The sequence below is a fragment of the Oryx dammah genome, unplaced genomic scaffold (assembly GCF_014754425.2).
Source record: "Oryx dammah isolate SB20612 unplaced genomic scaffold, SCBI_Odam_1.1 HiC_scaffold_23, whole genome shotgun sequence".
In the NCBI taxonomy this organism is placed as follows: Eukaryota; Metazoa; Chordata; class Mammalia; order Artiodactyla; family Bovidae; genus Oryx; species Oryx dammah.
In genome coordinates, this window is record NW_024070207.1 from 83336922 (window position 1) to 83361903 (window position 24982).

At 38.5% G+C, this 24982-nt stretch overlaps 1 protein-coding gene across 1 annotated transcript in view; it reads right to left on the reverse strand.

The window, feature by feature from the left end:
* WNK3 (WNK lysine deficient protein kinase 3) overlaps window positions 1-24982 on the reverse strand; it is a 182902-nt gene that overhangs the window by 89311 nt on the left and 68609 nt on the right. The window contains exons 8-10 of the mRNA XM_040266051.1: window positions 23732-24026; window positions 22807-23000; window positions 22504-22653 (exon numbers count right to left, since the gene is read on the reverse strand). Of these exons, the coding sequence (XP_040121985.1) occupies window positions 22504-22653; window positions 22807-23000; window positions 23732-24026 (639 nt within the window). The remainder of the gene's footprint in view (window positions 1-22503; window positions 22654-22806; window positions 23001-23731; window positions 24027-24982) is intronic.

Genomic DNA, 24982 nt, shown 5'->3' on the forward strand with positions numbered 1-24982 from the left:
GTTCCAAGGAATAGCAAGGAGAGATAAGAAAGCCTTGCTCAGCGATCAATGAAAAGAAATAGAGGAAAAGAACAGAATGGGAAAGACTAGAGATCTCTTCAAGAAAATTAGAGGTACCAAGGGAACATTTCATGCAAAGATGGGCTCGATAAAGGACAGGTATGGTATGGACCTAACAAGCAGAAGATATTAAGAAGAGGTGGCAAGAATACATAGAAGAACTGTACAAAAAAGAGCTTCATGACCCAGATAAACATGATGATGTGATCACTCACCTAGAGCCAGACATCCTGGAATGTGAAGTCAAGTGGGCCTTAGAAAGCATCACTACGAACAAAACTAGTGGAGGTGAAGGAATTCCAGTGGAGCTATCTCAAATCCTGAAAGATGATGCTGTGAAAGCACTGCATTCAATATGCCAGCAAATTTGGAAAACTCAGCAGTGGCCACAGGACTGGAAAAGGTCAGTTTTCATTCCAATCCCAAAGAAAGACAATGCCAAAGAATGCTCAAACTACCACACAATGGCATTCATCTCACATGCTATCAAAGTAATGCTCAAAATTCTCCAAGCCAGGCTTCAGCGTGAACTTCCAGATATTCAAGCTGGTTTTAGAAAAGGAAGAGGAATCAGAGATCAAATTGCCAACATCCACAGATCATCGAAAAAGCAAGAGAGTTCCAGAAAAACATCTACGTCTGCTTTATTGACTATGCCAAAGCCTTTGACTGTGTGGATCACAAGAAACTGTGGAAAATTCTGAAAGAGATAGGAATACCAGACCACCTCACCTGCCTCTTGGGAAATCTGTATACAGGTCAGGAAGCAACAGTTAGAACTGGACATGGAACGACAGACTAGTTCCAAATAGGAAAAGGAGTACGTCAAAGCTGTATATTGTCACCCTGATTATTTAACTTATATGCAGAGTACATCATGAGAAACGCTGAGCTGGAGGAAGCACAAGCTGGAATCAAGATTGCCGGGAGAAATAGCAATAACCTCAGATATGCAGATGACACCACCCTTATGGCAGAAAGTGAAGAGGAACTAAAAAGCCTCTCGATGAAAGTGAAAGAAGACAATGAAAAAGTTGGCTTAAAGCTCAACATTCAGAAAACGAAGACTGGCATCCGGTCCCATCACTTCATGGGAAATAGATAGGGAAACAGTGGAAACAGTGTCAGACTTTATTTTTTTGGGCTCCAAAATCACTGCAGATGGTGACTGCAGCCATGAAATTAAAAGACACTAACTCCTTGTAAGGAAATTTATAACCAACCTAGACAGCATAGTAAAAAGCAGAGATATTACTTTGCCAACAAAGGTCCATCTGTCAAGGCTATGGTTTTTTTTTCCAGTGGTCATGTATGTATGTGAGAGTTGGACTGTGAAGAAAGCTGAGCGGTGAAGAATTGATGCTTTTGAACTGTGATGTTGGAGAAGACTCTTGAGAGTCCCCAGGATTGCAACGAGATCCAACCAGTCCATCCTAAAGGAGATCAGTCCTGGGAGTTCATTGGAAGGAATGATGCTAAAGCTGAAACTCCAATACTTTGGGCCACCTCATGCAAAGTGTTGACTCACTGGAAAATACCCTGATGGTGGGAGGGATTGGGGGCAGGAGAAGACGGGGACGACAGAGGATGAGATGGCTGGATGGCATCACCGACTCGATGGACATGTTTTGAGTAAACTCCGGGAGTTGGTGATGGACAGGGAGGCCTGGGGTGCTGCAATTCATGGGGTCACAGAGTCGTACACGACTGAGTGACTCAACTGACTGAACTGAATCAGGATGAAAAAGGAGAAAGGTGTGTCCTAGATGAAGAGACAAGATAAAATCCCAGTAAAACCACTAAATAGAGATAGGCATCCTTCCAGAAAAAGAATTCAAAGCAATAATAGTGAAGATGATCCAGGATCTTGGGAATAGAATGGAAGCAAAGATCTAGAAGATGCAAGAAATGTTTACCAAAAACCTAAAAGAACTAAAGAATAGACAAACAGAGATGAATAATACATTGGAAGGAATCGAAAGCAGAATAACTTAGGTAGAAGAATGGATAAATGACCTGGAGTACAGAATGGTAGAAATCACTGCCATAGAACAGAATATAGGAAAAAGAATGAAAAGCAATGAAGATACCCTAAGAGACCTCTGGGACATTAAACACCAACATTCATATTATAGGGGTCCCAGAAGGAGAAGAGAGAGAGAAAGAACCTGAGAAAATATTTGAAGAGATAATAGCTGAAAACTTCCCTAACATGGGAAAGGAAATAGTCAACCAAGTCCAGGAAGCACAGAGAGTCCTAGGCAGGATAAACCCAAGGAGGAACATACCAAGACACACTGTAATCATACTGAAAAAAATTAAAGACAGAAATAAAATATTAAAAGCAACAAGGGAAAAATGACAAATAACATACAAGGGAATTCCCATCAGGCTATCCACTGATTTCTCAACAGAAACTCTACAAGCCAGAAGGGAATGGCATGATATATTTAAAGTGATGACAGGGAAGAACCTACAATCAAGAATACTCTACCCAGTTAGACTCTCCTTCAGATTTGATGGAGAAATCAAAAGCTTTTCAGAAAAGGAAAAGTTAAGAGAATTCAGCACCATCAAACCAGCTTTACAACAAATGCTAAAGGAACTTCTCTATGTAGAAAACAAGAGACGGAAAAGACCTACAGAAAATAAACCCAAAATAATTAAGAAAATGGTCACAGGATCATACATATCGATTATCTTAAATGTAAATAGATTAAATGCACAAACCAAAAGACATAGACTGGTTGGGTGGGTGAAAACATGTGCATGTATGCACTTTCACTTACCTCATCATTCTGCTTGACATCCCAAATTGTATGTAATTATTTTATCTTGTTAACTTAATCGTATTCCCATTATGGCTTGCAATTGTAATTATCTTTTATTTTTTGTCTGGCTATTGATTGTAAGAACTGATAAATATTTTTTACTATTGTGATTATGTAACTACTACTGACTTAATACCATTGTATCATGATTGGTCAACAGAAAAATATTAGAACTCTATATCACCAAAACTAGGATCTAATAGAAAACCTGGTAATGACTTTTTAAAATCCAGATGCATATCAGAAATATCTTGAAATTTTATGAAAAATACAAATGCTCACGTATTGCTTTTTTACATCAGAGCTCCAGATATGTTTCTAATAAACAGTCATGTTTAAAAACAACTGGACTATATGATGATCTTTTACTTTTATCTAGTTTGTTTCACTTTTTCTATTTTGTATTCAGAGCTCCTATTTCATTTAGTTTATGTTCTAAAATTTCTCTATCTCTCCTATTTTTTGATGTTCTTTCTCAAAGTTTTATCAAGTGTCATAGAAAAGCTTTTGTATACATATATAGAAAACATATGGATTTTTGCCTAACAAAAAAAAATTATGTTTTGCTTCTACTTGTTTGACATAATATGAACAAAAGGCTAGATGTCTAATTTAAAAATAGATATGCAACAAGCAACAAAAGTTTACTGTATAGCACAGGGAACTATAGTCAACATCTTGTAATAACCTAGGATGGAAAATAATTTCAAAATTACTATGTGTCTATTTGTATAACTGAATCACCTAGTTGTGCACCTGAAACATTGTAGGTTAACTATACTTCAATAAAATATATACATTTTAAAAAATAGAAAGAGCAATCACTAAGCAAACTATATCCCAATATACTCAAAACAGTGTAAATAAAACAAGAAAGAGTTTGAAAAAATTTACAAGTAATCCATAGGAAAGCAAAACAAGAGAAATAGAGGAAAGAAAAACATGGGGGAAAAGCAAATACTAAAATGACAGAGATCAGACTTATGGACATGGGGAGAGGGGAGAAGAAGGTGAGATGTATGGAAAGAGTAATGTGGCAACTTACATTACCATATGTAAAATAGATAGCCAAAGGGAATTTGCTGTATGGATCAGGAAACTCAAGCAGGGGCTATGTATCAACCTAGAGGGGTGGAATGAGGAGGGAGATGGGAGGGAGTTTCAAAAGGGAGAGGATATATGTATACCGATGGCTAATTCATGTTGAGGTTTGACAGAAAACAGCAAAATTCTGTAAAGCAATTATCCTTCAATAAAAAATAAATAAAATTTTTTAAAAGTATGTAAAACATTAAAATAAATTAAGTGATAGACTAAGTCCTAAGATACCAATAATTATTTTACATGTAAATAGTCTAAATATGCCAATTAAAAGGGAGACATTGGCAGAGTGGATAAAAAGCCAAACCATGCCCTCCAGAAAGCAGTCATAGAAGGAACATACCTCAATATAATAAAAGCCATATATGATAAACCGACAGAAAACATTATCCTCAATGGTGAAAAATTGAAAGCATTTCCCTTAAAGTCAGGAAAAAGACAACGGTGCCCACTCTCACCACCACTATTCAACACATTTTTGGAAGCTTTAGCCACAGCAATCAGAGAAGAAAAAGGAATAAAAGGCTGGGAGGGATTGGGGGCAGGAGGAAAAGGGGACGACAGAGGATGAGATGGCTGGATGGCATCACTGACTCAATGGACATGAGTCTGAGTGAACTCCGGGAGTTGGTGATGGACAGGGAGGCCTGGCGTGCTGCGATTCATGGGGTCGCAAAGAGTCGGACATGACTGAGCGACTGAACCAAACTGAATCAATGAATATAGTAAAGTTGCAGGATATAAAATTAATACGCAGAAATCCCTTACATTGCTATACACTAACAATGAGAAAACAGAAAGAGAAATTAAGGAAACAACTCCATTCACCATTGTGACGAAAAGAATAAAATACTTAGGAATAAATTTACCTAAAGCAACAAAAAACTTCTATATAGAAAACTATAAAACACTGGTGAAAAAAATTAAAAAGGACACAAATAGATGGAGAAATATACGATGTTCATGGATTGGGAGAATCAATATAGTGAAAATGAGTATAATACTCAAACCAATTTATAGATTCAATGCAATCCCTATCAAGCTACCAACAATAGTTTTCACAGAACTAGAACAAATAATTTCATAATTTGTATGGAAATACAAAAAACCTCAAATAGCCAAAGCAATCTTGAGAAAGAATGGAACTGGAGGTATCAACCTACCTGACTTCAGACTATACTACAAAGCTACAGTCATCAAGACAGTATGCTACTGGCACAAAGACAGAAATATAGGTCAATGAAACAAAATAGAAAGCCCAGAGATAAATCCACACACCATGGACACACCTTATTAAAAATAAGGATCTTTGACAAAGGGGGCAAGAATATACAATGGAAAAAAGACAATCTCTTTAACAAGTGATGCTGGGAAAACTGGTCAACCACGTGTAAAAGAATGAAACTAGAACATTTTCTAACACCATACACAGAAATAAACTCAAAATGGATTAAAGATCTAAATGTAAGACCAGAAACTGTAAAACTCCTAGGGGAAAATATAGGCAAAACACTCTCCAACATAAATCACAGCAGGATCCACCATGACCCACTTCCCAGAGTAATGGAAATAAAAGCAAAAATAAATAAATGGGACCTAATTAAACTTAAAAAGCTTTTGCACAATGAAGGAAACTATAAGCAAAATGAAAAGACAGCCTTCAGAATGGGAGAAAATAATAGCAAATGAAGCAACTGACAAAGAATTAATCTCAAAAATATACAGGCAACTCCTGCAGCTCAATTCCAGAAAAATAAATGACCCAATCAAAAAATGGACCAAAGAACTAAATAGACATTTCTCCAAAGAAGACATATGGATGGCTAACACACACATGAAAAGATGCTCAACATCACTCATTATCAGAGAAATGCAAATCAAAACCACAAGGAGGTACCATCTCACGCAAGTCAGAATGGCTGCTACCCAAAAATCTACAAACAATAAATGCTGGAGAGGGTATGGAGAAAAGAGAACCCTCTTACACTGTTGGTGGGAATGCAAACTAGTACAGCCACTATGGAGAACAGTGTAAAGATTCCTTAAAAAACTGGAAATAGAACTGGCTTATGACCCAGCAATCCCACTGCTGGGCATACACACTGAGGAAACCAGAATTGAAAGAGACACACGTACCCCAATGTTCATCGCAGCACTGTTTATAATAGCCAGGACATGGAAGCAACCTAGATGTCCATCAGCAGATGAATGGATAAGAAAGCTGTGGTATATATACACAATGGAATATTACCCAGCCATTAAAAAGAATACATTTGAATCAGTTCTAATGAGGTGGATGAAACTGGAGCCTATTATACAGAATGAAGTAAGCCAGAAAGAAAAACACCAATATAGTATACTAATGCATATATTGGAGAAGGCAATGGCACCCCACTCCAGTACTCCTGCCTGGAAAATCCCATGGGCGGAGGAGCCTGGTAGGCTGCAGTCCATGGGGTCGCTAAGAGTCAGACATGACTGAGCAACTTCACTTTCTCTTTTCACCTTCATGCATTGGAGAAGGAAATGGCAACCCACTCCAATGTTCTTGCCTGGAGAATCCCAGGGGCGGGGGAGCCTGGTGGGCTGCCATCTATGGGGTCGCATAGAGTCAGACACGACTGAAGCGACTTAGCAGCTGCATTAGCAGCAACACATATATATGGAATTTAGAAATATGTTAATGATAATCCTGTATGTGAGACAGCAAAACAGACATAGATGTATAGAACAGTCTTTTGGACTCTGGGAGAAGGTGAGGGTAGGATGATCTGAGAGAATAGCATTGAAACATGGATATTAACATATGTGAAACAGATTGCCAGTCCAGGTTTGATGCATGACAAAGGGTGCTCAGGGCTGGTGCACTGGGATGACCCAGAGGGATGGGATGGGGAGGGAGGTGGGAAGGGTGTTCAGGATGGAGAACACATGTATACCCATGGCTGATTCATGTCAATGTATAGTGAAAACCACTACAATATTGTAAAGTAATTAGCCTCCAATTAACAAATAAATTAATTTTAAAAAAGCCAAACCACGATGGTGTGGTCACTCACCTAGAGCCAGACATCCCTGAATGTGAAGTCAAGTGTGCCTCAGGAAGCATTACTACCAACAAAGCTAGTGGAGGTGATGGAATTTCAGCTGAGCTATTTCAAATCCTAAAAGATGATGCTGTGAAAGTGCTGCACTCAATATGCCAGCACATTTGGAAAACTCAGCAGTGGCCACAGGACTCAAAAAGGTAAATTTTCAGTCCAATCCCAAAGAAGGGCAATGCCAAAGAATGTTCAAACTACCATACAATTGTGCTTATTTCACATGTTAGCAAGGTTATGCTCAAAATCCTTAGAGCTAGACTTCAACAGTACATGAATTGAGAATCTCCAGATGTTCAAGCTGCATTTAGAAAAGGCAGAGGACCCAGAGATCAGGTTGCCACCATATGTTGGATAATGTAGAAAGCAGGGAATTTCAGAAGAACATCTACTTCTGGTTTATTGAGTACACCAAAGCCTTTGACTGTGTGGATCACAATAATCTGTGGAAAATTCTTAAGGAGACAGGAATACCAGACCACCTTACGTGCCTCCTGAGAAATCTATATGCAGGTCAAGAAGCAACAGTTAGAACTGGACATGGAACAACAGCGTGGTTCAGATATGCAGATGATACCACTCCAATGGTACAAAGTGAAGAGGAACTAAAGAGCCTCTTCATAAAGGTGATATGGGACAGTGAAAAAGCTGGTTTGAAAATCAACATTCACATATCTAAGATCATGGCATCCAGTCCCGTCACTTCATGGCAAACAGAAGGGGAAAAAGTGGAAGCAGTAACAGATTTTAGTTTCTTAGGATCCAAAATCACTGCAGACAGGAACTGCAGCGATGAAATTAAAAGATTCTTGCTCCTTGGAAGGAAAGCTCTGGCAAACCTAGACAGCGTATTAAAAAGCAGACACATCACTTACTTTGTTCACAAAGGTATGCATAAGTCAAAGCTACAGTTTTTCCAGTAGTCATGTAAGGATGTGAGAGATGGACCATAAAGAAGGCTGAGCACCAAAGAACTGATGCTTTCAAATTGTGCTGGAGAAGATTCTTGAGAGTCCCTTGAACAGCAAAGAAACCAAACCAGTCAATCCTAAAGGAAATCAACCCTGAATATTCATTGAAAGCACTGATGTTTAAGCTGAAGCTCCAATACTTTGGCCACCTGATGCAAAGAGCCGACTCATCAGAAAAGACTCTGATGCTGGGAAAGATTGAGGGCAGGAGAAGTGGGTGGCAGAGGATGAGATGGTTAGATAGCATCACTGACTCAATGGACATGAATTTGAGTAAACTCTGGGAGATGATAGAGGACAGAGGAGCTTGGCATCATGCTGCAGTCCATGGGGTCACAAAAGTTGGACATGACTTAGCAACTGAACAACAACTGCAAATGTGCTTTTTGCAAGAAACTCACTTCAAACATAAGATAAACAGGTTGAAAACTGAAGGATGGCAAAAGATATATCATGCTAACATTAGTCAAAAGAAAGCAGGAGTGGGTATGTAATATCAGAAAATGTAGAATTCAGAGGAAAGAATTACTAAGGATGAAGTTATAGGGTTATAACACTGATTAAAAGATCATCATACTTAATGAAGAAATATTGAAAGCTTTCTCACTAAGATCAGGAACAACACAAGGATATCCCTTCTCATCACTTCTATTCAACATGGTACTGGAAGTTCTAGAAAAAGCAATTAGGAAGAAAAAGAAATAAAAGGCATCTAAATTGGAAAAAAAAGATAATATCTTACATAAAGTCAAATGATGAATCCACCAAAAAACAAAAACAAAAACCTATTAGAGCTAATAACCTAATTTAGTAAGTTACAGAATACCAGAACAGCATTCAAAAATCAGTTATATCTATACATCACCAATGAGCAATCCAAAAAGGAAATTAAGAAACCAATTTCACTTACAATAACAAAAAAAGAATAAGGGTGTAAGACTTGTACACTGAAAACTATAAAATGTTGCTGAAAGAAATTAAAGAACACATAATTTAATGAAAAGATATCCCATGTTCATGGATTGGAAGATTATTATTAGGAAACAATACTATTGAGAACTACATCAATCTCTATTAAAACCTGGATATTGGGAGGAGATTCTTTTTCTTTTTGCAAACTTGATTTTAAAATCATATGGAGGTGCAAGTGACACAGAAATGCCAAAATAGTCTTGAAAAAGTAAAACAAAATTGGAGGACTCATGCTTATATATTCAACTGATTTTCATCAAGAGTGCTATATCTTAAAAAAAAAAGAGTGCCAAGTCTATTCAATAGGGAAAGAATATAGAAGGTCTTTGACTTTTGGTCTTTGACTTTGACACAACATCATTTTTTCTAACCATATAATGGTGTGAAAGCAATACACATTTAGTAGAAATTGTACTTTTATTTTTGAATATTGACTTCCCCTAGACTAACTATGTAGTATAATACTTTCCTGTGATGCTGGGTAGTGGCAGTGAGCCACAGCTCCTGAGTCAGCCATGTGATCATGAGAATAAACAATCAATACACTTACAACTATTCTGTTTTTCACTTTCAGTACAGTGCTCAGTAAGCTGCAAGAAATATTCAAGATTTTATTATAAAATAGGCTTTGTGTTAGATGATTTTACCCAACTGTAGGCTAGTGTAAATGATCTGAACACATGTAAGGTAGGCTAGGCTAAGCTATGGTGTTCAGTAAGTTAAGTGTATTAACAGCACTTTCTTTTTCAATTTATGATGCATTTATATATGATATAAGCCCATATAAAGACAGATGAAGGCCACTAAGTACACAAAAAGGTGCTTAATATCAGTCATCAGGGAAGCACAAATTAAAACCACAATAAGATACTACTACACATTCACCAGGGGGCTTCCCAGGTGGCGCAGTGGTAAAGAATCTTCCTGAAAATGCAGAAAATGCAGGAGACACAAGAGACACAGGTTTGATCCCTGGGTCAGGAAGATGCCCTGGAGTAGGAAATGGCAACTCACTCCAATATTTCTTGCCTGAAAAATCCATGGACAGAGGTGCCTGGCAGGCTACACTCCATGGAGTCACAAAGAATTGGACATGACTGAGCAACTAAGCACACACACACACATACTCACCAGAATAACTAAAATTAATGTTGGCAAGGGTGTGAATCTCTCATATATTGCTGGTGTTAGCAGCCAATTTGGAAAACTGAGAATTCTTAAAAAGTTAAACACCTATCCTATGACCCAGCAAATTCTACAACTGGGTATTATTCATGAGAAATGAATACATGTATTAACAGAAAGACTTATACAAGAATGTTCATTACAGCTTTATTCATAATAGTGAAAGTGAAGTCGCTCAGTCATGTCCGACTCTTTGTGACCCCATGGACTGTAGCCTATCAGGCTCCTCCATCCATGGGATTTTCCAGGCAAGAGTACCGGAGTGGATTGCCATTTCCTTCTCCAGGGGATCTTCCCAACCCAGGAATTGAACCCAGGTCTCCTGCATTGCAGGCAGACGCTTTTACCATCTGAGCCACCAGGGAAGCCCGTTATGTATGGGAAGTGTATGCAATTCCAAAGGTAAATTAGAAGTAAATAAACAACAATAAAACAAAAAAACTGAGTTATATACCTCATCTTTTATTCATTATTTATCTCACGGATACTGAAACCACATTTACAATGTCAGTAAATTATGTATTGTCAAATTTAAAAGACCATCAATTTTTTTTCCATATAACATTGTAATGTATGTATATGTACTTTTTTCTAATATAATTTAGAAAAGTAAGTTATTGATTAGAAGTCCTAATACTAATTTTAAAGATATGTATTTTCCTCTTAATACATCTGTAGCTGTATCCCTCATATTTTGATGTCTTGTAGAGTTTTTTCATCCCATTAAAATAGCTCCCCCCCAAAAAAAACTACTAATACACACAAGATGGATCAATCTTTAAAACATACTGAATGAGAGGAATCTTACACAAGAGTACATACTGTGTGATTCCATTTCTATGAAGGTCTAGAGCAGGGTAAATTAATTTATGGTGAAAAAAAAATCAACAGTGGTCAACTGGTGTGCTTGGACACTGACTGGGAAGGGGCATGAAGGAAATTTCTGCAGTAATGGCAATATTCTTTATCATGTGGGCAAGCTACAGCCTGCAAGCCAAACCTGGAACACCAATCATTTTTGTGAATAAAGTTGTACTGGAACACAGCCATGCCAAATATTTTACATATTGTTTATGGCTGCTTTCACACATGCAATAGCAGAGTTGAGTAAATGCAATGGAGACTACATAGACCACAAAGCTTAAAATAGTTACTATCTAAACTTTACAGAAAATGTTTGCCAACATCTTTTTGTACTTTGATAATGGTTTGGGTTACAGAGGTGTAAGCATTTGTCAAAACTCAATGAATTATGATCTCTGCATTTTACTGCACATAAATTTAAAAATATAAACAAATACTGACTTCTAGTCAATGATATGCATGCTGAAGTGTTTACAGATGAAATATACTAATGTCAGCAACTTTAATTTTGAATTTACTGATAAATGGATAAAGTAGTTGATAAGAGATAGACCAAATACAACAAAAGTTAACTGTATAATCTGGCTGGTAGATATATGTATGTTGACTTTTTCTTCAACTTTTCTGTATCTTTGAAATTCTTCTTAATAAAATGCTGGGGGGAAATTTTTAATTTGTTGTTCAGTCACTCAGTCATATCCAACTCTTTGCAACTCAATGAGCTGCAGCATGCCAGGCTTCCCTGTCCTTCACCATCTCCTGGAGCTTGCTCAAACTCATGTCCATTGAGTCAGTAATTCCATCCAACCATCTCGTCCTCTGTTGTCCCCTTCTACTCCTGCCTTCAATCTTTCCCAGCATCAGGGTCTTTTCTAATTTTTAATTAGGTAAGGAATGTATACAACACATGCCCACAGAAATGAACATTCCAATCTAAAATACCTTGTGAAAAAATTTATTCTAAAGAAATGTCCTGGAATAGCATGATTTGAAGAAACTTCCACTCCAAAGATCTTTATTAATCCTTGATCATTCCTGATAGAAGTCAACATGCACACACTAGAATTCATTATAATTTATGCCCCTGATGAAGAAGAAATTTCATAAAATACATAATACTTAAGATCATAGCTGTTTAAAACAGAAATATCACCAGTAAAAAGAAAAAAAAAACTCATATTATAGCACATCTATTACTTAAGGACCTCAAAGCATTTTATTAGCTAAACTCAATAAATTCAGTCTTTAGAAATACCTGAATCAGAACAGAAGAGAAAAAATAAAGTGAATTCTCAGTTCCTACCTTTAATTAATTCAATCAATCCCATGAGCTAACTACATCTCACTGAAGTCATCATGTTCTTTTACTCAAATTCTGGCAGGGAGAATAGCTATCTATTAAAGACAATGGATGATATAATGATTTAAGGGCACAGCCTCTGCAGCTAGGTGGTCTGGGTTGAAATCCTGGCCCTCTCATATGACACTCAGAAAGTTATTTAACCTCTCTGAACCTCAATTACCCTTAATGAAAGCTACTATTCATAGGGTTGTTTTGAGGATAGTATACATAAAGCCATTAGAACAGTATTTGGCACCTAAGAATCACTCAATAGTTCTCATTATTATCATCCCATAAAATCAAATGGTTTATAATAAATGTAGAACAGTAAGACAGCCATAGGTTTGAAACGTATTAGGACTTGCTGTTCTTCAAACATGCTAAACCCAATTCTCTCTCAAAGTCCCTCTGCTTGAAATGTGCACTAAGGACTCCCTCACCTCTTTCAAGTGTGTCCTCAATTTGTCAACCTTCTCAATGAGGCCTACCCAGATCATCACCTTATTTAAAATTGCAACCCACTTTCCTCCTTACCCTGCTCCACTGAGCAAACTCCAGGAGAGAATGAAGGACAGGGAAGCCTGGTGTGCTGCAGTCCATGGGGTTGCAAAGAGTCAGACACGACTGAGTGACTGAATAACAACCCTGTACTGTATTATATAATTTACTTTTTATTGTGGTTATTGACAGTCTCCCTGCATTAGGCAACAAAACTCAATGACAGAAAGAATTTTTGTATTTTATTCGCTGATATATTCCAAGTAGGTGCTCAAATAGTTTTTGTTAACATCATCTGGTCTAATCCCTTCACTTCTTTCATGAAGAAATGCCAAAAAGACTTGAATCAAAGCTACCTACTGATTAAGGGAAAAAGCCAGGAACAGGGACTGTGACTTCCAGTCCCAATGCCATTTTTACTATAGCTCACTATATCCTGGATCCTTGAACATTACAGAAAATGCACAATCATCCATATTTTTCCCCCAGGAGAATTTACCTTTGAAATTTCTTGGCCTTGCAAATACTGCTCTGTTTGTAACAGAGAAATGTTCTGAGAGGCAGTAGAAGCCTGTACTGGAATACTAAGTGGCGACAAATGAACAGAAGATGACTGATTTGTAAGGTCTATCTCAGAACTGGATGAGAGTCTGGTGTTGTAATTGTGTTTCTGATGACCCAGAACCAAATGCTAAGCTAGAAGATGACTGCCACTGTGGCTGGACAGCAGACTACTGCTGAATGCATGCTGGCTGGTGCTGTACTAGGTTTCTTTGCAGGGGAAACATTTCATTCCTGTCTAATGCCAGAAGCACTTGAGGCTATTCAAAAGGCTGTATTACATGCTGGTGCTTCAGTGCTGCCGGTTGCAACTGTTCTTGCAAAGGATATATAATCAGGGCCACATCTGTAATGGCTTTTGGAATACCTGGTAATGGCTGAATCTGGTTAGGTGCATGTGAATGAGGTACCTGCTGTTGGAAAGCAGCATGTTGGATATAAGGACTGCTGTTGATTTAGGGGACCTTCTTGAGTACACAATGGCTTTTCTGTGCTTGCCTATGAGACAAATGAGTCATCTGCTGATGATGAAAGAAAGCTGAGTGAGAAGCCTGGCTTCTTGTTAATATGATTAGAAATGCTGTGCAGAGAAGTGTGGGGGGGTGGATCTGGGTCTTTGAAGAGGCCTATGAAGGACATTTGTGCCGGGTGTTGAAGCTGTCCTTCCACAGCCCTCTGAGATGTAATGCTAACTGTAATGCTAGCTTTTAGCTGCTGGTGCCCAAAACTGACATCTGTTTGTTGGGTAGGCTGAATTCTACACATTAAATAAAGGCTCAATAGAATGTGTTTGTGTATCTAAGGTTAATGTTAAATATGACTTATGTCTTTTGCTCCAATGTTGAAGAATCTTGGGGTTGTGTTAAATAAGCTTGTTGCTCAGAAGTCTGTACTACATAAGGTGGTACTGAGTAAAAGTCCTGATCTGCAGTTTGTAATATATATTTGCTTGCCATCAGAAGAATTTACTTTGTATACTCGCTGGGTGATGAAGGTTGTCTGTTAAGTTGTCTAGATGGTGTAAGCAGTGTGTCCTGAATAAAGGACATACTCAAATGCCTGGTAAGCAGGCTGTTCTATAGGTTTCACAGGGTAAGCTGCTTGGATTATACATTCTAGCTGGTCTGGAAAAGGAGACCAAATCAGAGGTTCCACTGTATAAACAGGCTGCCCTTGGGCTGGGGGCAAATAAGAGGGCTATGCCACAGGTAGGGCTGGATAAGAAGTCTATAGAATAGGTTGGTTGTGATGCTAGTGGTTGTACAGTGTAAACAGGATGCTCTGGGATGGTAGTAAATAAATAGGCTGTGTCGAAGCCTTTATTGGGTAAGTAGGCTGTGATGGGTTAAGAAGCTTATTCCTCGAAAGTATCACAAGAGGCAGCTGCTCAGGAGCCTTCAATGGGAAGGATGGCAGTTCTGCAGGTGGTCCTGAATAAGTGTGTTGAACAGAATAAGATGGCGGTTCCAGGGCCTGAATGACACTGCCAACTTACATTAGTTTCAGATTTTTCAGAGTATAATCCCACTGAACATGTTTCTGTGGTGATGCTATCAAGTTGGTGTAAAAATAATTGTGGTTTTTGCATTGTTGAAATTTGCTGTTTGATATTGGATACATTCTTAAATGTGGCTATGTTATATATTATTTTAATGCACATTTCTTGCTTTATGTTTTTTTTTGCTAATAACTTATATATTGATTGCTGTTTATTTTATATTTATTTTAGACTATGGAAATGTTGTTAGACAAACAGCAAATTTGAGAAATTTTCTTATTTGAGTTCAAAATAAGTCATAAAGCAGCAGAGACAACTCACAACATCAATGACGCATTTGGCCCAGGAATTGATAACGAATGTATAGTAGTGGTTCAAGAAGTTTTTCAAAGGAGATGAGAGCCTTAAAAATGAGGAGCGTAGTGGCCAGCCATTGGAAGTTAACAACAACCAACTGAGAGCTATCATCAAAGTTGATCCTCTTAGATGAGAAATTGCCAAAGAACTCAATGTCAGCCATTCTACAGTCATTCAGCATTTGAAGCAAATTGGAAAGATGAAAATAGGTCAGTAAGTGGGTGCCTCATGAGCTGACCAAAAATCAAAAAATCATTGTTTTGAATTGTCATCTTTACTTATTCTACATAACAACAATGAACAATTTCTTAATCAAACTGTGACATGCGACAAAAAGTGAATTTTATACAACAACCAGAAGTGACCAGCTCAGTGTGAAAAGAAGCTCCAAAGCACTTTCCAAAGTCAAACTTGTACCAAAAAAAGGTCGTGGTCAGTTTGGTGGTCAGCTGCCAGTCTGATTCACTACAGCTTTCTGAATCCTGGAAAAACCATTATATCTGAGAAATATGCACAGCAAATTGATGAGATGCACTGAAAACTGCAACACCTGCAGCCAGCATTGGTCAACAGAAAGGGCCTAATTCTTCTCCATGACAATGCCCGAACACACGTTACACAACCACACTTCAAAACTTGAATGAAATGGACTAGGATATTTTGCTTCATCTGCCATATTCCCCTGACCTCTTGCCAACTGACTATCACTTTTCAAGCAACTTTTTGCTTGAAAAAAAGTTGCTTGACAACTTTTTGCAGGGAAAATGCTTCCACAACCAGCAGAGGGCAGAAAATGATTTCCAAGAGTTCACTGAATCCTGAAGCACAGATTTTTACACTACAAGAATAATCAAACTTATTTTTCATTGGCAAAAATGTGTTGACTATAATGGTTTATAGTTTGATTAATAAAGATGTGTTTGAGTTTAGTTATAATGATTTAAAATTCATGGTCTGAAACCACAATTACATTTGTAACAATCTAATAAAAGATGCTTGCTCCTTGGAAGAAAAGCTACAACAAACCTAGACAACATATTAAAAAGCAGAGACATCACTTTACCAACAAAGGTCTGTATAATCTAAGCTATGGTTTTTCTAGTCATCATGTACGGATGTGAGAGTTGGACCATAAAGAAAGCTGAGTGCCGAAGAACTGATGCTTTTGAAGTGTGGTGCTAGAGAAGACTCTTGAGAGTCCCTTGGACTGCAAGGAGATCAAACCAATCAATCTTAAAGGAAATCAGTCCTGAATATTCATTGGAAGGATTGATGCTGAAGCTGAAGCTCCAGTACTTTGGCCACCTGATGCAAAGAACCAACTCATTGTAAAAGACCCTGATGCTGGGAAACGTTGAAGATAGGAGGAGAAGGGGATGACAGAGGATGAGATGGTTGGATAACATCATTGACTCAATGGACATGAGTTTGAGCAAACTCTGGGAGATAGCGAAGGACAGGGAAGCCTGGTGTGCTGCAGTCCATGTGGCTGAAAAGAATCAGACACTATTGAGCCACTGAACAACAACAATATAATCTTAGGTTGTAAAATTAATGGCTGCTGCTGAACAGAGGCTTAGAAACAAGGCTTCTCTAAACACAGTCTGGCTTTGTGGAACTGAAGAATATGGAATTACAGGCTTCTGATATACCACTGATTATGGCTAGGATACTGAATATATCTTTTGTGAAGGCTAATGGGACCTTGAATGCACCTCAATGCAATTAGAAGGGAGCTGAGCTGTACCACCAGCATTCTGTGCACTGCTCGCAAGTTGGGCAAAAGATAATTTGACAAAGCTGGAGGTGATTAACTGATAAGAAACTAGAAATTTGATTGGCATTTGGTAATTTGGTTAATGCCTGATTCCCATTTCTAGGGTCAAGTTCAAGTTGAAGGCCAACCATTAGATCCTGGGAAATCATTTGTGAAGCACACAGTGTCTAAGGAGAAATTGTAACCAAGACTGGTTGTGGAACTCTAGTAACTGACAAGTCTAAAGCCACAGGTTGAGTTAAAATTTGTACATATGCTCTAAAACTCAGCTGTAGTTCCTGGTGCTGATGCAAAATAATTCAAATTATAAATGCATGTACCATGGGAATTCTCTGGCCTCCAATGGTGAGGACTTGGTGCTCTCATTACCAGGGCCCTGGGCTCAATCTCTGAGTGAACTAAGATCCCACAAGCTGCAGAGTGTAGCCAAAAAATTTTTTTAATTAAAAATAAAATAAATGTATACACCATGTTCAATTTAATGGGGAGAGTCCCAGACAGAATGATAGGTAAAATAATGCTATGTTGTAAAGATTCGGGGGCTTCCCTGGTGGCTCAGACAGTAAAACGATCTGCCTGCAATGTGGGAGGTCTGGGTTCAGTCCCTGGATGAGGAAGATCCCTGGAGAAGGAAACGGCAACCCACTCCAGTATTCTTGCCTGGAAAATCCCATAGTCAGAGGAGCCTGGCAGGCTACAGCCCATAGGGTTGCAAAGAGTTGGACATTACTGAGAGACTAACACACTGTAAAGATTTTAGGAACTTATCCAAAAGGTGTTGGGTATAGTGTTAGTCCTATAAAACTTCTATTAATAACACCACGAGTAAATGTTAGTTGAAGACACTAACAGACTGAGACCAGCTCCCAACAAAACACTGTTCATGACCTCTCAATTATTGAACTTGCCACATAACTCATTCAAACCATGGCAGAAATTCAGACTAACTGAATCTGACACCTTCACACACCAGAAAGTGGAAGTTCTATGAGAAAGCTCAAAAGGATTTTAATATCATAGCTAAAAGGAACAAAGAAGCTCTCTCAAGAGGAGAGGAGAGAGTTGGTTGAATACATATAGGTTGCCTGTAATAATTCCTAGAACTTAAACCACTAGGTTTATAAAAAGACCCCCACTGGTCAAAGTGCTTGCTTATGTGGATTCTAAATATTAGGTGAAAAAGGCAGGCTACAAAATAGTATGTATGTGATATACATATGTACGTATGAACAAAGTTATATGTGTACACAGAAAAAAAAGACAAATCTAGAGTTCATTTATTCGTAAGATTTAAGGACAGAGTTCAGTTCAATGGCTCAGTAATGTCTGACTTTTTGCGACCCCATAAACCGCAGCACGCCAGGCCTCCCTGTCTATTACCAACTCCCAGAGTCCACCCAAACCCATATCCATTGAGTCAGTGATGCCATCCAACCATCTCATCCTCTGTCATCCCCTTCTCCTCCTGCCTTCAATCTTTCCCAGCATCAGGGTCTTTTCAAATGAATCACCTCTTCGCATCAGGCGGCCAAAGTATTGGAGTTTCAGCTTCAACATCAGTCCCTCCAATGAACACCCAGGACTGATCTCCTTTAGGATGGACTGGATGGATCTCCTTGCAGTCCAAGGGACTCTCAAGAGTCTTCTCCAACATCACAGTTCAAAAGCATCAATTCTTCTGCACTCAGCTTTCTTTATAGTCCAACTCTCACATCCATACAGACCACTGGAAAACCCATAGCCTTGACTAGACGGACCTTTGTTGGCAAAGTAATGTCTCTGCTTTTGAATATGCTATCTAGGTTGGTCATAACTTTCCTTCCAAGGAGTAAGTGTCTTTTAATTTCATGGCTGCAGTCACCATCTGCAGTGATTTTGGAGCCCCCCCCAAAATAAAGTCTGCCACTGTTTCCACTGTTTCCCCATCTATTTGCCTTGAAATGATGGGACCGGATGCTGTGATCTTAGTTTTCTGAATGTTGAGCTTTAAGACAAGTTTATCACTCTCCTCTTTCACTTTAATCAACAGGCTCTTTAGTTCTTCTTCACTTTCTGCATAAGGGTGGTGTCACCTGCATATCTCATGATGTACTCTACATATAAGTTAAATAAGCAGGGTGACAATATACAGCCTTGACATACTCCTTTTCCTATTTGGAACCAGTCTGTTGTTCCATGTCCAGTTTTAACTGTTGCTTTTGACCTGTATATAGATTTCTCAAGAGGCAGGTCAGGTGGTCTGGTATTCCCATCTCTTTCAGAATTTTCCACAGTTTATTGTGATCCACACAGTCAAAGGCTTTGGCACAGTCAATAAAGCAGACATAGATGTTTTTCTGGAACTTTCTTGCTTTTTCTATGATCCAGCAGATGTTGGCAATTTGACTTCTGGTTCCTCTGCCTTTTCTAAAACCAGCTTGAACATCTGGAGGTTCACGGTTCATGAATTGCTGAAGCCTGGCTTGGAGAATTTTGAGCATTACTTTACTAGCATGTGAGATGAGTGCAATTGTGCGGTAGTTTGAGCATTCTTTGGCATTGCCTTTCTTTGGGATTGGAATGAAAACTGACCTTTTCCAGTCCTGTGGCCATTGCTGAGTTTTCCAAATTTGCTGGCATATTGAGTGCAGCACTTTCACAGCATCATCTTTCAGGATTTGAAATAACTCAACTGGAATTCCATCACCTCCACTAGCTTTGTTTGTAGTGATGCTTTCTAAGGCCCACCTGACTTCACATTCCAGGATGTCTGGCTCTAGGTGAGTGATCACACCATCGTGATTATCTGGGTTCTGAAGATCTTTTTTGTACAGTTCTTCTGTGCAGTTTTGCCACCTCTTCTTAATATCTTCTGCTTCTGTTAGGTCCTTATCATTTCTATCATTTATTGAGCCCATCTCTGCATGAAATGTTCCCTTGGTACCTCTAATTTTCTTGAAGAGATCTCTAGTCTTTCCCATTCTATTGTTTTCCTCTATTTCTTTGCATTGATCACTGAGGAAGGCTTTCTTATCTCTCCTTGCTATTCTTTGGAACTTTGCATTCAAATGGGTATATCTTTCCTTTTCTCCTTTGCTTTTCGCTTCCTTTCTTTTCACAGCTATTTGTAAGGCCTCCTCAGACAGCCATTTTGCTTTTTTGCATTTCTTTTTCTTGGGGATGGTCTTCATTCCTGTCTCCTGTACAATGTCATGATCTCCGTCCGTAGCTCATCATGCACTCTATCAGATCTAGTCCCTTAAATCTATTTCTCACTTCCACTGTATAATCATAAGGGATTTGATTTAGGTCATACCTGAATGGTCTAGTGGTTTTCTCCACTTTCTTTAATTTCAGTCTGCATTTGGCAATACAGAGTTCATGATCTGAACCACAGTCAAATCTAGAGTCTCTACCCCCAAATATAAACGATAATTTATTTCCAGCTGGAGAGAGTAGATGATTTTCACTGTCTTCTTTATAACTTTGTAGACTTTATTTTCGGAGAAGGCGATGGCACCTCACACCAGTACTCTTGCCTGGAAAATTCCATGGACAGAGGAGCCTGGTAGACTGCAGTCAGTCCTTGGGGTCTCAAAGAGTCGGACACGACTGAGCGACTTCCCTTTCACTTTTCACTTTCATGCATTGGAGAAGGAAATGGCAACCCACTCCAGTGTTCTTGCCTGGAGAATCCCAGGGACGGGGGAGCCTGGTGGGCTGCTCTCTATGGGGTCACATAGTCGAACACGACTGAAGTGACTTAGCAGCAGCAGCAGGCTTTATTTTAAATAGGTAAATAACACTTTCATAAATTTTTTATCCTTTTTTTCAAAATACACATACCTGTATATTTATGTGGTTGAACCCATATGATTATTAATAATTTAAGCATCCATCCAACACACTTTGCATTACAGTCTTTAAAAGAGATAAATCCAACCACAACATGAACTCAAGAATGAACATATGCCACATAAGCTACAAACACTAGCCAAACACCATGCACTGTTAACTATACCATATTAAATATATCCCTAGCAGATTTTAAATGCATCTGGCATTTGTCAAGTATGTGTATGTTTTCCCCTACAAAATTGAGCTTCTTGAGGGCAAGGAACATATTTTATCTCGTTTTATATCCCCAGAGATGGCAGTTATTAAAACTGTGCTGATGAACTATGACTGACTATATACTAATCTCTTAAAACCAACAGATGCACCAGCTACTAAATAAATCATATACAGAGAATGCCTAGGAGCTCAGACCATCTCATTCCCAAAGAGAGAAGACACACATAAGGGATGGTGAAGTTGAGAAAAGAAAATGGGATGGCAAAGAAAAGCCCAACCATGTATCCAAAGTCTATAACCTAGGAAACCAGGATATAGTACTGATATACAAACACTCAGAAAGACTGTACTCATTGTCAGAAATGAGTAATGTTGACTTTAGAGTCTATATGAAGAAACATTTTATTCTACAGAAATAAATGTGAACAAAACAAGTCAAGAATTTAGATCAAAGTGCTAAAAATTATAACAGTCTATGAGATACTATTTCTAATTAACTACAAAAGACATCCCTCCACATCCAAATCAGGCTGAAAAGTCCAACACAAAAAACAAACTAAGAAAAAGGGATTAGAGTCCTAAATAAATTTTTTATCCGTATATGGAATTCTCAGTTTCTTTTCCAATTATATAAGCAGTGTCTCAAGATTCTAGTTACACAATATTAGGCACATCCTCAAGAAGAATGCCTTAAGTGAAGGAAAATATAAACAACTTTAAGCTTTCAGTGACTTTTATATAAACTAAGATGAATCTATGTAAGAGAGCCTTTGCCTGTCAGAAAATCTGTGCTGTGCTTAGTTGCTCAGTAATGTCTGACTCTTTGTCAACCCAAGGACTGTAGCCCGCCAGGCTCCTCTGTCCATGAGGATTCCCCAGGCAAGAATATTGGAGTGGGTTGCCATGCTCTCTTCCAGGGGATCTTCCCAACCTAGGGATCGAACCCAGGTCTCCCATATTGCAGGCAAATTCTTTACCATCTGAGCCACCAGAGAACCCCAAGAATACTGGAGTGGGTAGCCTATCCCTTCTCCAGGGGATCTTCCTGACCCAGGAATCGAACTGGGGTCTCCTGCATTGCAGGTGGATTCTTTACCAGCTGAGCTACCAGGGAAGCCCAAGGTACCAGGGAAGCCCTGCTGCTGCTGCTGCTGCTGCTGCTGCTGCTGCTAAGTCACTTAAGTCGTGTCCGACTCTGTGCGACCCCATAGACGGCAGCCCACCAGGCTCTGCCATCCCTGGGGTTCTCCAGGCAAGAACACTGGAATGGGTTGCCATTAGGCAGTGTTAAATATGTTTAACTGAATACAGAGCCTCTAAAATGTATCTTACCTTTATCTGTGAGGCCTTTGGGACAGTTAAAGGTGAAACCTGGGGGTGTGAGACAACTGGAGGTCCAAAGACATGTATAGGCAAAATAGTGGACCGACCTTGAATCAAAGGCAAAATTTGGGGCTGAGTCAGCTTTGGCTCCTTCTGCAACTGTTAAATAAGAACAAAAAGATTAAAGATAAATTCTCCCATTTATAGTAAATATATTGATGATATATTAAAAAAATACAATATTGTAAAGTAATTAGCCTCCAATTAAAATAAATAAATTTATATTTAAAAAAATATAACAGTTCATCTCACCCCTGAAATCTGCTGGTAATGTCCCACTAGTTGTTGGGATGGATAAATCTTCTCCAGAATATTTATTTCGGTCTGCGGCATGTTAGAAACCATTTGAGAGCCCATCATCTGGTCTGAGGAGTAGGCTACACTGGGCTGATTTGAAGTATCTGAGTGTATAGCTGATCCTGCTCCTGCCTCAGACAAATTGTCACCTACGATAAAGAAAATAAGGCAGAAGGGAAAAATTCAAAACACAAGGTCCAGATGGCATAGGAAATGGTAAGCACTTTTTTTTCTTTTTTACTCTGACAACCTGAAACAGCTTTAAATAAGATATGTACACTGCAGAATTAATAAAAAACCATCATGTAAACTTTCCATGCTGATATTATGGTATAACTAAAATTTTATTAGTAAAGCAAAACTACAAAGAATTATATAAAAGTTAACTCAATTTGCTGGCCATTTCATGCATATCCTAACTAATCTATGTGTGCCATTAGGATTTCAGTTAATATTCTCATTTTCATAGAACTTGGCTACACAATAATGCTGCCTTTATAGAACAATGGGTTATTACTATAAAAACACTCTGTCCTTCTAGAGAAGAGAATGCATTACAGCCAGAAAAATTAGAGAAACTGTTAATTTTATACTTGAGTCTAAAATACAAAAGGTCCCCTTTACTAAAAGATTCATGTTAGACTCTTATAAATGGTAAAAAGATTATAATCCTTATCCAACTAATACCTTGAACAAGTCACTTAACAGAACAGTTTCTTAATTTTAAAGTAAGGAAACTAGCTGGCTTGTCTATTTACGGATTTTGGAAAAGGATTAATGAAAGGACAGATAACAAAATGCTTTGAAACATACAAAAGTACTATTTAAAGATAATGGAATACAATTACATGTTTCCTTTTATGCATTATAACTGTGTTACCTGTAACAGAGGAGCAATGGTGTTGTGGTTTTCTTTGTAGAAGCTGTTGTCGCACATGTTGATCAACTTCAGTTTCTTCACATTCTGTCCCAGTGTGCTGAACAGGAGGAGGGGGCAAAGATGTATTTTGGGGCTGAGGGAGTATATTCCCTACAGACTTGCACTGGGAATCCCTGCGTTCTTCCAAACAGCCAGCTGGCTTTTTCTCCCTTGTCTTCTTTATCAGGGTCACTCGGTCTCTAATGGACTTAGCAACAGCTTTGGAATCACTTTCATGGAAGAATCCTGACTTGACCTACAAACAAAACATAATAAGCAAATCACATCTTCTTTTTTCAATTAATTAATTTTTATTGAAGGATAATTGCTTTAGAGAATTTTGCTGTTTTCTGTCAAACCTCAACATGAATCAGCCATAGGTATACATATATCCCCTCCCTTTTGAATCTCCCTCCTATCTCCCTCCCCATCCCACCCCTCTAGGCTGACACATAGCCTGTTTGAGTTTCCTGAGCCATACATCAAATTCCCGTTGGCTATCTATTTTACACATGGTAATGTAAGTTTCTATGTTACTCTTTCCATACATCTCACCCTCTCCTCCCCTCTCCCCATGTCCATAAGTCTATTCTCTATGTCTGTTTCTCTACTGTTGCCCTGTAAATAAATTCTTCAGTACCATTTCTCTAAATTCTGTGTATATGTGTTAGAATATGGTATTTCTCTTTCTCTCTCTGACTCACTTCACTCTCTATAATAGGTTCTAGGTTCATCCACCTGATTAGAACTGACTCAAATGTGTTCTTTTTTATGGCTGAGTAATATTCCATTGTGTATATATACTGGAGTTCACTCAAACTCATGTCCATCAAGTTGGTGATGCCACCCAGCCATCTCATCCTCTGTCGTCCCCTTCTCCTCCTGCCCCAAATCCCTCCCAGCATCAAAGTCTTTTCCAATGAGTCAACACTTCGCATAAAGTGGCCAAAGTATTAGAGTTTCAGCTTAAGCATCAGTCCTTCCAATGAACACCCAAGACTGATCTCCTTTAGGATGGACTGCTTGGACCTCCTTGCAGTCCAAGGGACTATCAAGAGTCTTCTCCAGCACCACAGTTCAAAAGCATCAATTCTTCGGTGCTCAGCTTTCTTCACAGTCCAACTCTCACATCCATACATGACCACTGGAAAAACCATAGACGGACCTTTGTTGGCAAAGTAATATCTCTGCTTTTTAATATGTTATCTAGGT